Here is a 15,913-nt window from a genome sequence, read left to right on the forward strand (position 1 = left end):
CATCCTGGGTGACAGAGCAAGATTTGTCTCAAAAACAAAGGGAAGCAAACTGTGGATCTGCACCGTGATTGCGGCTGTTGCTGAAGGACTCATGCTGGTGCTGCTTGCAGCTGCGCTCGGAGCCGCAGGGCCTGCAGTCACAGACGTGTGAGGCCGACAGAGCCGTCTTGTAAACTGGAAGTGTGCTCTGCAGAGCCGTTCTCAGCTGCCAGGACCTGGTTTTGGTGCAGTCTGGCTGGCACCGGGGCCCTGTCAGGCCCAGTGGGGACCGTTTCAACACGCTGCTTCCCCCCGCTGTGGACTGAGAGCTACGGACCCACCTGGGACGTGATGGTTTGGTGGCTGGATGGCCTGTGGCCGTCCTTGAGGTTCGCTTGGGTGGTCATGAGGAGACGTAGCTGTCCATCCTGCAGCCATCTCACATGTGGGTAGAAATGATCAGTTTTCTAACGTTTAAATGATAGCTTTTCAAAGACAACGTTGGTTTTTTTTTTGTCCCAGAGTAACCCAGACTCACCAAGTTGTACTTACAAATGCTGAAAGTACAGCCTCTGCTGGAGTTGATTTTTAGACTCTGAACTTCATCTTTTCAAATGTCAGGCACGTGTGTGAGCATCTTGGAGTCCCATGCGGTGAGACCTGACGTGAGTCACCGCATCTCCCAGGCCAGCCCCGACCCTCAGTGGGTGGAACTCAGCCAACCACTGAGCTCCCCAGTGGGTCAGTCAGAGCCAAACGCAGTGGCTGACCCTTCATTCCCATAAACAGTCAGTCGGGGTGTTACAACAATGAGCAAGAGTGAGACTGACTGAGGATGAGGGCACAGTGGCTGTGGGGGGTGGGGGTGGGGGCCAAGGAACCACAGCGCTGTCTGTGCCCGCAGGCACGCTGCCCCTGGCTTCACAGGAGTCAGCCGTGGTGGAGGACCTGCTGTATGTGCTGGTGGGTGTGGACGGGAGGCACGTCGCTGCTCAGCCCCTGGCTGGGAGGCAGAGCCGGACCTTCCTCGTGGACCCCAACCTGGACCTGTCCATCAGGGAGCTGGTGAACAGGATCCTGCCGGTGGCTGCCAGCTACTCCACCGTGACCAGGTGGGCACTGGGCGCAGAACATGGGGGCTTACACTGTTGTGAGGGAGGGGTTAGGTCCCATCCTGATGACCATGGAGACATCTGCATCCCTTCTAAAGAGATCCCCCACCTTGGGGACAGCTCCATGACCGACTCAGCTTTGGAGGGTCTGAGTCACCGCCCGGGGTCCTGACTCATCTCCTCCTAGGGGCAAAAGTTCCCCTCTGGGATTTGGGATTCGAGTGAGTCATTTACTTCCTGTGTAGGGATGAAACTCAGAATATCTGACCTTTTATCTGGATGCAGCTTGCCTTTTTGAGGAAGTTAACAGCTCTTCTCATAGGTTCATCGAAGAGAAGTCTTCCTTTGAGTATGGGCAGGTGAACCACGCCCTGGCGGCCGCCATGCGCACCCTGGTCAAGGAGCACCTGATCCTGGTGTCACAGCTGGAGCAGCTGCACAGGCAGGGCCTCCTGTCGCTGCAGAAGCTCTGGTTCTACATCCAGCCGGCCATGCGCACCATGGACATCCTCGCCTCCCTTGGTGCGTGCCTGCTGGGGAGAGTGGGGCAGTGGGTGGCAGATGTCACAATGCAGCACCCAGCATGCAGAGAGACTCTGCTGGGGTGGGGAGCCGCCACCCAGGCCAGGGGCATGCAGCCAAAGCCCATGTGGCTCCATGTGTTATTATTTGCGAGAAGAAAACCCTGGGAGCTCTTACTGGTCAGCTTTCATCAGCAGCTCCAACCTTGCAGTTTGTACACATCCCACACACACAGCACCGTCCCAGTGAGAAGGCTGGAGAAGCATGGGAGGCCCCAGCAGGGTCGTTGGCAGTCTGAGCGTGTGCTTCTCTCAGCAGTGAGCTCTCTTCTCCCCGCAGCCACCTCGGTGGACAAAGGCGAGTGTCTTGGGGGGTCCACGCTAAGCCTGCTTCACGACAGGAGCTTCAGCTACACGGGGGACAGCCAGGCGCAGGAGCTGTGCCTGTACCTGACCAAGGCGGCCAGTGCTCCCTACTTCGAGGTTCTGGAGAAGTGGATCTACAGGGGCATCATCCATGACCCGTACAGGTAGGTCTCCCGGGGATATGGAGGGCGCATTCTGCCCTTTCCCATACGGGTAGGGCTCCCGGGAACACGGGAGACACGGAGGGTGCGTGCTGCCCTCTCCCATACAGGTAGGGCTCCTGGGGACACGGAGAGTGCTTGCTGCCCTCTCCCATACGGGTAGGGCTCCTGGAGACATGGAGGGGTGTGTGCTGCCCTCTCCCATATGGGTAGGGCTCCTGGAGACATGGAGGGTGTGTGCTGCCCTCTCCTATATGGGTAGGGCTCCTGGGGACATGGAGAGTGCTTGCTGCCCTCTCCCATACGGGTAGGGCTCCTGGGGACATGGAGGGGTGTGTGCTGCTCTCTCCCATACGGGTAGGGCTCCTGGGGACATGGAGGGGTGTGTGCTGCCCTCTCCTATGCGGGTAGGGCTCCTGGGGACATGGAGGGTGTGTGCTGCCCTCTCTCATACACGTCGGGCTATGGGAGAAACGGGCACGTGCTGCCCTCTCCTATACAGGTAGGGCTCCTGAGGACACGGGGGACATGGAGGGCACATGCTGCCCTCTCCTGTATAGTTAGGGCCATGGGGGACACGGAGGGCGTGTGCTGCCCTCTCTGGGGGCAGAGACTTGCTTCGCTTGTGGTCTCGGGAAAGCACACACTGGGCAGACGTGCACCTGTGGCCCAGGCGGCCAGGCTAGGGATGGCCCAGCTGCTTAGGGCCTTCCTAGGGCCTTCCTCTTTGTGTGCAGGACATGAAATGCCTTTGTTAGGCCTTTCAGCCAGCTTGGTGCAAGAACCTCCTGAACTGGTGGGGTCTGTCAGCTTCTCTACAGTGACATATATTTAAATTCATAAAAACATGTTTGTTTGCAAAGAATTTTACTATAGTCTATTATGTTAAGATAACGGTTGTTGAAATATTTTGAAAAGATGCATTTGTGATATGAAAATAAGTATTTGTTTACTGATGGACCAAGTAAAATCTGGTATAATGGGCCTAGCAAAGAAAGCAGCTTCACACTTGACGTGCTAAATGACATTTGAAGTTGTTCCGATGGCGACGTGCAGGCAAGCGTCTGCTTTCTGTTGGTGTCTGCCCCACAAGCATCATTTTAGTGCCTGGATTCATCATGGAAGGAAATGCTAAATTCAAAAAAGAGGCGGGTGCAGATAAAGACAAATCAATTTCCCACCCAGCCCCATAGACCCCACATTCTCCCTGAACCCAGGTTTATACTCCCCACGGACCTCACAGTCTCCCAGAACCCACGTTAATACTCCCCGCGGACTCCACAGTCTCCATGAACCCAGGTTTATACTCCCTGCGGACCCCACGGTCTCCCAGAACCCACATTAATACTCCCCGTGGACCCCACGGTCTCCCTGAACCCAGGTTTATACTCCCTGCGGACCCCACGGTCTCCCAGAACCCACGTTAATACTCCCCGCGGACCCCACGGTCTCCCCGAACCCAGGTTAATACTCCCCGCGGACCCCACGGTCTCCCCGAACCCAGGTTAATACTCCCCGCGGACCCCACGGTCTCCCCGAACCCAGGTTAATACTCCCCGCGGACCCCGCGGTCTCCCCGAACCCAGGTTAGTACTCCCCGCGGACCCCGCGGTCTCCCCGAACCCAGGTTAGTACTCCCGGTGGACCCCGCAGTCTCCCCGAACCCAGATTAATACTCCCCGCGGACCCCGCTGTCTCCCGGAACCCAGGTTAATATTCCCCGCAGACCCCACGGTTTTCCCGAACCCACGTTAATACTCCCCGCGGACCCCATAGTCTCCCTGAACCGACGTTAATACTCCAGAGTGAGGTTCGTAGATTTGTTTGAGCCCACAGTTGAGAAGTGGCTGTGGCAGGTTAGGTGTGGCCCCCGTGGAAGGCTGTTTGGAAGTCTGCGGGCCTCTCTCAGGGCTGTCCCTCCGTGCTGCCGGCCTGGAGAAGTGTGTCTTCTGCCTGACTCTCGAGCGCCCTTGCTTGCTCTGTGGTTTTAGCGAGTTTATGGTTGAGGAGCACGAGCTGCGGAAAGAGCGAATCCAGGAGGATTACAACGACAAGTACTGGGACCAGCGGTACACCATCGTGCAGCCGCAGATCCCGTCCTTCCTGCAGAAGATGGCGGACAAAATCCTCAGCACAGGTGCCGTACGCATGGGCAGGTGTGGGGGGCGTGGCATAACTGCCTGGAGAGTCTCCTGCAGCCCAAGCCCTCCCCCGGGAACCTGCGCCTCACCCGGTGGGCGCCTGGAGCCTAGGTGTATGTGAATACGGGGCAGAGGTTACATCTGGCTCTTGAGCTGGGCTGTGCGCTGCGTGCTGAGTTGGGCCTTGAGATGGTCTCTGTTGCCAGATTTTCATCAGGTTGCTGTTTTGTCCCTGACCCTAGGAGGCTCTCTCACAAGTGCCTTCTCTATGTTTCGTTTCTGGTTTTTAAAACTCCATCAGCATGATGGGAGAAACTGTCAAGCACTCACACCTGCTGGCCGGCAGTGTTTTCACTCTCTGACCACACAGGTTAGGGCCTAACGCAGACACGGGGCAGCGGTGTGGGGACTTAGGCTTGGCACTTCGGGCCGTCACGAAAGGGGTGGGAAGCGATTAGCCCTCTGGTTCTCATAACGCCTTTTTGAAATTAGTTCTCTGCCCTTGGTTAGAAAATTCCAGATGTGCAGAGCCACGGCAGAGCCCTGAGGCCACCACCTCGGTCTGTAGCTGCTGGCAGCAGTTGGCTGGAAAGAAGCCAGGACGTCGAGCTGCCTTATGCAGCCTGTTCTGTTTCCAGTATGCCGCCTCCTGTTTAGACGAAGACGGCTGGGGCCTGAGATTTTGAATTTGCTTTCTTCCATCCCTTCTCAGGCAAATATCTAAACGTGGTCAGAGAGTGTGGCCACGACGTCACCTGCCCAGTGGCTAAAGAGATCATCTACACGTTAAAAGAGCGGGCGTACGTGGAGCAGATCGAGAAGGCGTTTAACTACGCCAGCAAGGTGCTGCTGGACTTTCTGATGGAGGAGAAGGAGCTGGTAGCACACCTCAGGTGGTTCTCTGTCCCAGTGTGGGCACCTGCCTCCCTCTGAAACCAGAGTCTGCGGGACGTGGTGCTGAGATCGCTAGGTTCCTTCTGGCAGCTCTGCCTTGTCGTTTTGAAAGTGGGCACTGCCAGATGGTCTCTAGCTTGAGGGCCTGGCACACGCCGTGGGCGGTGTAGGCCCCGGGTCACCTTGTCCAGGGGCTCCCTCTCCCCTCCCTGCCCAGGGCCCACCCTCCCCTTCTCGGCTCCTCCTGCCACAGCCTGCACAGTGGTTTTAGAGCCCCTGCCTGAGAGCCAAGCGCTTAGCTCGTTTTACCGTGATGCTGTGGTGAGCACCTGCGGGCTGGGGGACGTGCTCACACCTACTCCCTGGCGCAGGTCCATCAAGCGCTACTTCCTCATGGACCAGGGGGACTTCTTCGTGCACTTCATGGACCTCACCGAGGAGGAGCTCCGGAAGCCGGTGGAGGACATCACGCCCCCCCGCCTGGAGGCGCTGCTGGAGCTGGCGCTGCGCATGAGCACGGCCAACACCGACCCCTTTAAGGATGACCTCAAGGTGGGTGGCATGCCAGGGGCTGCCCCCTGCTGCAGGGACTTTGGAGGGGCTGGGAGGAGAGGAGAGCCCAGCCCAGCCCTGTGCCCCTCCCCCACCCGCACTCAGTCGAGGCGACCGCAGGGTCTGTTTCCTTCACTCTCTGCTGCGGGGGCTGGCTTGCCGGGGTCTCCGGGGGTCTTTGCGCCTGTGCCCACGAGGGGCGGGGTTTCGGGTTTTCTTGCAGTGCCCTTGTCTGGCCTGGGTGTCAGGCTTTGCTGCCTTCTGGAATGAGTTTGGATGTGTCCCTCCACCTGTTTTTTGAAAGGGTTTCAGGAGTGGTGTTAATGCTTTTTGTTTTTGTTTGTTTGTTTTTGAGACAGAGCTTCATTCTTGTTGCCTAGGCTAGAGTGCAATGGCGCAATCTCCACTCACTGCAACGTCCGCCTCCTGGGTTCTGGCGGTTCTCTGGCTCAGCCTCCCGAGTAGTTAGGATTACAGGCGCCCACCACCAGGCCCAGCTAATTTTTTGTATTTTTAGTAGAGATGGAGTTCTGCTATGTTGGCCAGGCTGGTCTTGAACTCCTGACCTCAGGTGATCTACTCACCTTGGCCTCCCAAAATGCTGGGATTGCAGGTGTGAGCCACCGTGCCCGGCAATATATATATTTTTTCTGTTTTTTTTTTTTTTATTTTTTATTTTTAATAGAGATGGGGGTCTCACTATGTTGTCCAGGCTGGTTGAACCCCTGGGCTCAAGTGATTCTTCTACCTGGGCCTCCCCAGGAGCGTGTTGATTCTTTGAATGTTTGGCAGATTTGTCTGGGAGCCCTCAGGCCTGGGCTAGTCTCTGTTGGAGGCTTTTGAGATGGACTGGGTCCCTTGCTGACCATGGGTCTGCTCCGTCCCCCTCCAGTCTCGGCGCCCATCTCCCTTCTCTTCTGGTGCACAGTTCATGGAGTTCGAGTATCTGCTTTTTATTTCTGTGAGATGGGTAGTTATAGCCCTTCTTTTTCTGATTTTAGTAATTTGAGTCTTTTGATTTTTCTTGGCTGATGTAGCTAGAAATTTGTCGATTTCATTCATCTTTTCACAGAACCAACTCTTGGGTTTGTTGACTATTTCTCTGTTTGGTTTCTCTCTTCTCTCATCTTCGTTACTCCTGTGTGCTGCTTAGGGGTTTAGTGTGCTCTTCTTTTTGCTGCTTTCTCAATTAGCAAAGTTAATTTACAGCCATAAACACCCCGCCCAGCTCAGCCTTCGATGCCCCCAGCATTTGCATTTCCGTGTGTCTGGAGGTGTTTCTGATACCTCGTGAATGGTTTATGATTAACTTCCCTGTGTTTGTTAATTTTCTGGTTTTCCTTCTGTTACTTGTGTCTAACTTCATCTCGTTGTAGTTAGAGAATGGACTTTGTGTGATTTGAGTTTTGTGAATATATTGATTTGTTTAGTGGCCCCACATTCATCCTGGAGAGTGTTCTGTGTGCATGGGAGGAGAATGTGCCTTCAGCTGCAGGTGGGGGCTGAGGGCTGGGGTGCTGAGGCCCTGTCTTTCCTCACCTATCTTCTGTCTGGTGGTTAGAAGTCGGGCACTGCAGTCCCCTGTCACTGCAGAACTGTCTTTCTCCTTGTAATTCTGCCTGTTCTTGCTTCAGATATTTTGGGATCTATTGTTAGGAGCAGGAATATTTTTGTAGGAAAAATTCCTGGTAGTGAAATTGTTGAGTCAGAACACACCGAGGCTGACCTCACTGGAGTACATTTCAGGACTCCGGACCACACAGCTGGGGCTGCTGTGTGCACACCTGCAGAAGCCTCTTGGTTGCTCTGATGGGTGGGAGAAATGGCATCAGTGTTCACGTCTGTGTTCGTGGCGGTGAGCGTTTCATCTGTCTGCTGCTCGCTTTCTTCCTTTATTCTCTGCCCTTCCTTTGCTGTCCTGTCTCTCTGTGGTGGTTTTACGGGAACACTGTCGCAGGTAGTTGGAACTTAATAAGTACTTGAGTAATAATGTGAGGACAGTATTATTTGCCCGTAGTAACCATCATATCCTTCATCAAATACGCTTCATTTTTAACCTGCGCCTGGTGCTTGTCATGGCATGAAGGTTTCCATCCCAAGGCCTTCAGTTTCCTCTGACCGTCCCTAATGGTTTTCCCTTACACCATCCATGGCAGCAGTGGCTATTTACAAAGTAATTCATCAGAATTTTTCTTATTTTGTTTTGATGGGAAGTGGTTCAGTTTTGAATTAGGATTTATCGGTAGATGTTTGGGTTTTCTAAAAGCCAGCCTCTGATGTTCAGAATGTAGGGCTGAGGGCCCCACAGGGTCGTGGGGTGAGCCTTATGCTGTGCTGAGACGCAGGATCCAAGAAATAAAGAGACAGGACACAGAAGTACAAGGAAATCGCAGCTGGGCTCGGGGGGCCACGCTGCCTATAAGCGGAGTCAGGTGAGGCCCTGAATGTCCAGAAGCATGAGTATTTATTGTGTATAGGTTAGGGGGCAGGGCAGTGAGTGAAGTTATCTTTAAGGATAGTGATAGGGTCAAGAGCAATAAAACATGGGATCCACCCCCATTAGGTCACCTAGGCCGGGAGGTGGACAGTGCGCAACAAGGGGCCCATTCCCATAAAGGCAAGGGCTGTGTGCAGTAAGGGGTCCACCCCCATTAGGTCACTGAGGCTTTGAAGGTGGGCCATGTGCAGTGAAGAGGCTGTGGTGTGCAATACCTCTATCTATGGGCAAACTACTAAGAAGATTTATAGGAGGATGCTTTAAGTCACATAGCAGTGACAGAGCTGTCAAGGTTACTGCCACCTTCTGGCAGCTTTCGATGAGTTCTTTGGGAAGATTCTTTTCGAGCACAGTAGCAAGAGCTGATAAAGTTCACAGTTACCAAGGTGGATTGCCGGTCTGAGGGCAGGCTTCCACAAGAACTGGAGCAAGATCCTACAACTCCTTTATCAGGAGGAGTGGCTCTTGCCCCAAGCCTGCCATACAGCGGGTATCTTTACGATATTGAATGCTGCCACCTGGGCCACAGATTCTTGTCCTGGTATAACTGTTTTCCCTTAAATCATGCTCTGCACTCTGTCTGCTCTAGGCATTCCTCCGATTATAAGCTGCTTATTCCTTAATTCATGCTCTGTACTGTTTCCACTCTAGGCATTCCTCATATTATGAACTAAGATATAATTATAGGTATATATATAGGGAAATATTCTTTAGGCACTCATACTATCAACTATTATATGATTATGTATAGAGGATTAGATAAAGGGATTTTTCAAGCCCTAATTCTATAAACTAATATATGATTATGTAAAGGATTATATAAAAGGAAATAGCTGAGTAGTAACACTATAAAGTGAGATATTCCTCAAGCCCTAACTGTGCCAGAGTTCTGCTTAGCTCTCATTCCTCGGTGCCTATATGGGGGGTTACCCACACAGAATCGGAATTTAGAGAACCTGACGCAGCGCTGGGTCTGTGAGCGTGGACCAGTGGGGGTTGGGGCTGGACTTTCGGTGTTTTCTCTAAAACATGCTTTGTTTCATTTCCTTTCCCCAAGATTGACCTGATGCCTCATGACCTCATCACTCAGCTCCTGCGCGTTCTGGCCATCGAGACCAAGCAGGAGAAGGCGATGGCCCAGGCCGACCCCACTGAGCTGACGCTGAGCGGCCTGGAGGCCTTCTCTTTCGACTACATCGTCAAATGGCCCCTTTCACTCATCATTAACAGGTGCAGGCCGGCCACCTGGGCAATGCCAGCCCTTCATTCAGGTTTGGCAGACGGGAGAACTGTGCCATGCAGTGGCCACCTCGTCCCACAGAGGACCCAAGGCGGCTCTCCCTGGCCTTCAGTGTCTGCGGGATTCACAGGCTGCCCGGGGGCCACCATGTAGATTGTGGGGCATGGGCGCCACATCCACGACGCCGGCCACGGAGGCCCACGCCTGAGGTGCTGCCACCTCTCTTGCAGGAAAGCCCTCACTCGCTACCAGATGCTCTTCAGGCACATGTTCTACTGCAAGCACGTGGAGCGGCAGCTCTGCAGCGTCTGGATCAGCAACAAAACCGCCAAGCAGCACTCGCTGCACTCCGCCAAGTGGTGCGTTCCTCCTCTGCCCCACCCCCCGTGTGCCCTGCAGGTAGACAGTTCCACCAAGTGGGGGATTCCTCCTCTGCCTACCCACCCCCCAACCCCTGTAGGCCCTGCAGGTAGACAGTTCCTCCTGTGCTCCCCCACCCGTGTACCCTGCAGGTAGACAGTTCCACTAAGTGGGGGTTTCTCCTCTGCCCCCCACCCCCGCGCGACCTGCAGGTAGACAGTTCCACCAAGTGGGGGTTTCTCCTCTGCCCCCCACCCCCGTGTGCCCTGCAGGTAGACAGTTCCGCTAAGTGGGGGTTTCTTCCTCTGCCCTCCACCCCCGTGCACCCTGTGGGTAGACAGTTGTGCTTTTTAGGGTTCTGGAAGTGCCATCTGGACATGCACCTTTGTAGCTTTAGATCCATCATGCTTCATTTTCCTGTCTAGGGGCTGCATGGTGATGCTGGCTCTGTCCCTCAGCCTTCGCAGCCTGCCCAGGTCTGTGTGCAGGACGAGAGCCCCTCCTGAGGGCAGGCAGCCACATTGTGCTGGGATTAGAGGTGCTTTCCAGCCAGTCTGTGGCTCTAGGGTGTTGAAAAAAGGGGTTGATGGCAGAGCTGCCTTAGAATTTGTCCTGTCGGGTGTGGTGGCTTATCTGTAATCCCAGCACTTTGGGAAGCCGAGGTGGGAGGATTGCTGGAGCCCAGAAGTTCAAGACCAACCTGGACAATGTAATGAGACCTTATCTCTTAAAAAAAAATTGTTTTAATTAGCCGGGAATGGCTATAGTTCCAGTGATTCAGGAGGCTGATGTGGGAGGGTTGTTTGAGCTCAGAAGGTCAAGGTTGCAGTGAGCCAAGATCATGCCACTACACTGCAGCGTGAGCTGCAGGGAGACCCTGTCTCTTGAAAAAAAAAATTAGAAGAAAAATCTCATCTCGATCGTGAAGCACAAATGTGCCGCTGCTGTGTAGCTCCTCCTGTTGTGGGCTCCCGGGGCTCCAAGGGGTACATTCACCGAGGAGCCCGTTTCCCAGTCTCCACCACGGGGCTGGTAGAGGGTGACAGGTTTTGCAGCAGTCCTGAGCATCCCACGTGCTGGGAGGGTGCCTGCTCTGCAGAGGGCACAGCCACTTCCAGGGGACGCTGTTGGGGCTGCATCCTCCATGTCTGTCCTCTGCATCCCTCAGGTTTGCTGGGGCTTTCACTCTGCGGCAGCGAATGCTCAACTTCGTCCAGAATATTCAGTACTACATGATGTTCGAAGTGATGGAACCGACCTGGCACATCCTGGAGAAAAACCTGAAATCCGTGAGTTTTAGCCCCATAGATGACAACATTTGAAAGCAGTTTTCCTTTCACATAAGGTGAGGGGAGAAGAGGGCTACGGGAGAGGAGGGGGAGGGGAAAGGAGGGGGAAGGGAAAGGAGGGGTAGGGGAGAGGTGGAGTGGGGAAAGAGGAGAGTGAGGGGGGAGGAAAAGGGGAAAGGCAGGGTAGGGGAGAAGTGAGGTGGGGTGGGGGAGAGGAGGGGCGAGGGGAGGGGTCAGGGACAGGAGAGGTGGGGGAGGGGAAAGAGGAGGGCGAGGGGAGAGGGCGGAGAGGCAGGGGGAGGGGAGAGGAGAGAAAGGGGAGAGGAGGGGGAGGGGAGAGGAGGGCGAGGGGAGGGGTCAGGGAGAGGAGAGGTTGGGGAGGGGGAAGAGAAGGGCGAGCGGGGCGGAGAGGAAAGGGAGAGGGGAGAGGGATGGGGAGGGGAGAAGAGGGGGAGGGGAGGGAGGGGGAGGGGAGGGGAGAGGGGAGAGGCAGGGGAGGAGTGAAGAGGAGGAGGGGAGAGGCAGAGGGAGGGGAGAGGCAGGGGGAGGGGAAAGGCCTGCCTTCCACAGTGACCAGCTATGCCCGTCATTGTTTTAGTGGTATTTGGAAGTTTTTCTTTAAAAGCCCAAGGCCATGTGAAAGGTGGACGTGCGTGAAAAGGAGTGGGCGAAACCACAACTCAGCACATGCCCACCTGGAGCTCGTCTTTCTGAGAAGGGGCTCGGTGCCATTCCCCACAGGCCTCCAACATCGACGACGTGCTGGGCCACCACACAGGCTTCCTGGACACCTGCCTGAAGGACTGCATGCTCACCAACCCCGAGCTGCTGAAGGTTTTCTCCAAGCTCATGTCCGTGTGCGTCATGTTCACCAACTGCATGCAGGTGTGCAGGCGGTGCATGGGGGGCGGGGCAGGCATGGGCAGCACATGATGGGGGGTGTGGGCATGGGTGTGCAGACCGTGGCTGCACGCAGCCCGCTACACCTTTTCCTGCCCCTGCGTCTGTGGAGGAGCCCACTGGGATCTGAGTGTTTCTTATGCTCCTGGTCTTCCTGGCCAGCTGGTTCTCTCCCGGGGCCCCTGCCCCGGCAGCGTGGGCAGGGCCGTGTTCCTTCCGAACCATCCCTCAGCCTCCATGGTGCTGGTCTCTGTCCTGGGCCTCTTCTGATGGCTTTGCGTGCTCTTTTCCTCAGCACTTGAGTTATTTAATTCCATTAAGTACATGCGGGCGCTTATCACCAGCAGCTACCCACTGGCAATGGTGTGGAACACAAGCGTCTAGTGGCAGAAGGGGCTCCTGGGGGCATGTGGGGCCCCGAGGGTCTGAGGGTCAGGCTCTCTAGGCAGTGCCATGGGGAAGGTTGGGAGGAGGGCGGGTGGGGAGGTAGAGGAGGGTGCGGGCGCTGTGAGCCATTGCTGACACTAAGAGCCACTTCGGGCTCCCAAGTAGGGAAACACAAGAAAACTATGCTTAGGAAAATTAGCTGGTCACTGTGAAAGGCAGATCCAGGAATTCTGTCGGCACAGCTAAAGTCATTTCCCCTGCAGCCTCTGAGAGACACTTGCGTGTTCTTGCAGCCTCAGGCTACAGCAGAAATGCCGTGGGTGATGTACCTGCAGGACTTGTGTTTTCTGCAAAGCGTTGTGGTTGTAACTAACAAGCATTTCCTTGTGACTCTGCACCGCCTAGAAATTTACACAGAGCATGAAATTGGACAGCGAGCTGGGTAGGCAGACGCTGGAGCATGGCACCATCCCAGGGCCGCCTGCAGGGGCTGAGGAGCGGGTGCGGAAGGAGCTCACCAGGAAGGTGCGTGGCCTCCAGGGTCAGCCAGTGAGAGATGATTCCTCCTGGCCGGCAACCTGAGCGTGTTGATGAAGGAACAAACCTGCCCCCTTTTATTTCTGTGTCCCCTAAGATTGAAGAAAAAACTTAAAATTAGCTTCTAAGTACAACCACAAGAGTTTTTTTCTTTTTCTCAGCTCTGTGGTTCCCAGTTCAGCTCGCTCTGAAGATGTCAGGGAGCTACCAAGATCTTCAGAGCGAGCGCTGCACAGGTGCCTGGCGAGGGCAGGGCCCACACCCGCCGTCCCTGCTCTTCGCAGGTCCTGAGTTAGAACCGTCAGGCACTCAACAGGCACCAACAGGCCGTGTGTCCTCAGAAGCATCGGAGGCACAGCCCCACAGGACTGTCTCTAGCGTGGCGTAGCGGGGGTGGGCCGTCCCCTGTTCACACGCTGGAGCTGGAGCTGGCAGAGTTGGGTTTGGGAGCGTGTGAGGGACGCTGAGAGGCGCCTCGTCCTCCTTGCTGAGAAGTGGCTAGGAAAGCCTGTTGTTGTAGGTCTGACCCCAAAGGAGAGCTCGAGGCACAGCCTTGTGGGGTCTGAGCCTTGACCTCCTCATCTCACAAGGCCTGGAGTGTTTCTCTGAGTGCCAGTTTCACAGGAATGTTTTTCAATGTCCTTTTTACCGTTAATCCCCTGAAAACATTGTGGAACCCATGTTTTCTATTTAAGAAAAGAGGAAGGGAAAGGACATCGGCCCGCTGGGAGCAGTGTGGAGCCAGGAAGGCCCGAAGTGGGGGTGGGCATGGCTCACATGCCCAACTCCACTTTGTTTCCAGCACCTGGTGGAGCACCCCGACGCTGCACAGCTCATGTCCGGCTTCGAGGCCACCATCAACAAGTTTGACAAGAACTTCTCAGCCCACCTGCTGGACCTCCTAGCCCGGTTGAGCATCTACAGCACCAGTGACTGTGAGCATGGCATGGCCAGCGTCATCTCCAGGTGGGTGGCCACCGCCCGGCTCAGCACTGCCCAGTTCAGCCCAGCTCAGCCCAGCGCCTGCCCATCCCCCAACACCTGCCCCACCCAGCACCTGCCCCCCAACCCAGCATCTGCCCCTCGCCCAGTGCCTGGCCCAGCCCAGCATCCTCACTACGCAGGCTGGATACACTGGCCTCATCTCCCCCACACCCTCCCCTGGCCCACCTGGTGTTGAGAAGGTGGGGCAGGTCTGTGTCCTGGTGCTGCTCATGTGCCACTCCCTGACGTCAGCCTGGCCCTGCTCTCCCTGGGGCATGACATTCTGGACGCCTGGGCGGCCCCATTGGCGCCTGTGGCTGTGTGTGTCCTGTGGGGCTGGTCTGGCCTGGGTCAGCTTCCTCACGATCTGTCAGCTTCCTCATGATCAGCAGTCCTGTGGGTCTGCTGCCTGGGGTGCTGTGCTCTCCTGTGTGGTGTGTCCTTGCAGAGGGCTCTCCTGGGGGGTGCTGTGCTCTCCTGTGTGGTGTATCCTTGCAGAGGGCTGTCCTCGGGAGTGCTGTGCTCAGAGGTGTGGTGTGTCCTTGCAGGGGGCTATCCTGGGTGGTGCTGTGCTCAGAGGTGTGGTGTGTCCTTGCGTGGGGACTGTCCTGGGGAGTGCTGTGCTCAGAGGTGTGGTGTGTCCTTGCGGGTGGCTGTCCTGGGTGGTGCTGTGCTTGGAGGTGTGGTGTGTCCTTGAGGGGGGCTGTCCTGGGGGTTGCTGTCCCTGGGGGAAGCATTGTCGTTAGGGGTGGTGCCATCCTTGGGAAGGCACCTATTTGTGCTTTTGGACCACGCTGTGCCCCCTCGCAGACGTCCTGATTTCCTGAGCAGGGGTTTCTGAGGCCACCCCGCATTGAGAACCACCGCTTGGTTCCCCCAGCCCTTGACATGTTAGCCTCATTGCTGGGCCCTGCTGGGGGGATGGGAGCCCCAACTTGCTAGGGCTAGGAGAGAAGAAACCGGTGTTTGCACCTTTGAGCAGGACTGGAGACCTTCCCATTGAAGTGTTAGGAGCATGCTTCCCCCTCACCCCTGCAGGGTGTCCCGTGGTCTCTGTAGCTGAACCCTTCCCCCTGGTTGGGGCAGGGCTGCCCCACACGAGCCTGCAGAAGGGGTGTGCGCCCAGCTCCACTGTCCTTCCACACAGGCTCGACTTCAACGGCTTCTACACGGAGCGCCTGGAGCGCCTGTCTGCGGAGAGGAGCCAGAAGGTCGTCCCCCAAGTGCCTGTCCCTCGGGGGCCCCCGGTTCCTGCACCCAGGGTTGCGGTCACTGCACAGTGAGCCCTGGCCACGATAGGAAGAAAGGGCGTGAGGGATCAGCAGCTGCTGTGGTGCAAATGGGTTCCGAATGTTCAAATGGAAATGCTCCGTGTTCTGTCTTTGCAGTTTAAATATAAACAGAATGATTGACATAGCTCATTTTGTTTCTCAGGATGCTGAGTTTTTTACAGGAGCCACCCAGACAGGGTGGATGTCTCCCTGGATTTGCTGATCTGTTTCCTTTTTGAAATTACACTGTGACCTTTTTGGGTGTTTTTGGCCTCAAAGTGAAAATATGTGGTGTTTAAGCAAGAACCTAGCAAAGATACGTGGGGGTGAGGTCTAGGCCTGCTGCCCACATCCTTCCAGGTGAGCTGGGGCTGGGCTCCCTGAGGTCGGCCAGAACCCGGAATCACAGAAACACCCTGGGCCTCTGGGGTTTGCTTCGGCTCTGGAGGCAGCCCTGTTCCTTCTGAGGACTCCCCCGGCTCCACACTCCCCCCGACATTCCTTCTGAGGACTCGCCCGGCTTTCCCCCGATTCCTTCTGAGGACTTCCCTGGCTCCACGCACCTCCATTTCTTCTGAGGACTTCCCCGGCTCCATGTTCCCCTCGTTCCTTCTGAGGACTCCCCAACTCCAGGCTCCCGCCCTCCTTCTGAGGACTCCCCTGGCTCCATGTCCTCCCCACCCCCCATTCCTTCTGAGGACTCTTCCAGCTCCACACTCCCC

At 55.9% G+C, this 15,913-nt stretch overlaps 1 protein-coding gene across 2 annotated transcripts in view; it reads left to right on the plus strand.

Annotated features, from left to right (window-relative positions):
* LOC105734018 (gamma-tubulin complex component 2) overlaps positions 1–15,341 on the plus strand; it is a 28,042-nt gene extending 12,701 nt beyond the window's left edge. The window contains exons 6-19 of one of the 2 annotated variants that reach the window (XM_064362770.1): positions 884–1,091; positions 1,414–1,613; positions 1,953–2,142; positions 4,131–4,276; positions 4,993–5,173; positions 5,546–5,726; positions 9,281–9,453; positions 9,694–9,822; positions 10,249–10,299; positions 10,992–11,112; positions 11,854–11,997; positions 12,805–12,924; positions 13,739–13,902; positions 15,068–15,341. In XM_064362770.1, coding sequence (XP_064218840.1) covers positions 884–1,091; positions 1,414–1,613; positions 1,953–2,142; positions 4,131–4,276; positions 4,993–5,173; positions 5,546–5,726; positions 9,281–9,453; positions 9,694–9,822; positions 10,249–10,299; positions 10,992–11,112; positions 11,854–11,997; positions 12,805–12,924; positions 13,739–13,902; positions 15,068–15,203 — 2,144 coding nt within the window. In that variant the 3' untranslated portion in view covers positions 15,204–15,341. The remainder of the gene's footprint in view (positions 1–883; positions 1,092–1,413; positions 1,614–1,952; positions 2,143–4,130; positions 4,277–4,992; positions 5,174–5,545; positions 5,727–9,280; positions 9,454–9,693; positions 9,823–10,248; positions 10,300–10,991; positions 11,113–11,853; positions 11,998–12,804; positions 12,925–13,738; positions 13,903–15,067) is intronic. The other variant, XM_012476724.2, reaches the window with a different exon arrangement.
* Positions 15,342–15,913: the final 572 nt, after the last annotated feature.

The sequence above is a fragment of the Aotus nancymaae genome, unplaced genomic scaffold (assembly GCF_030222135.1).
Source record: "Aotus nancymaae isolate 86718 unplaced genomic scaffold, 86718_ANA_hifiasm-v0.15.2.pri h1tg000049l, whole genome shotgun sequence".
NCBI classification, from domain to species: domain Eukaryota; kingdom Metazoa; phylum Chordata; class Mammalia; order Primates; family Aotidae; genus Aotus; species Aotus nancymaae.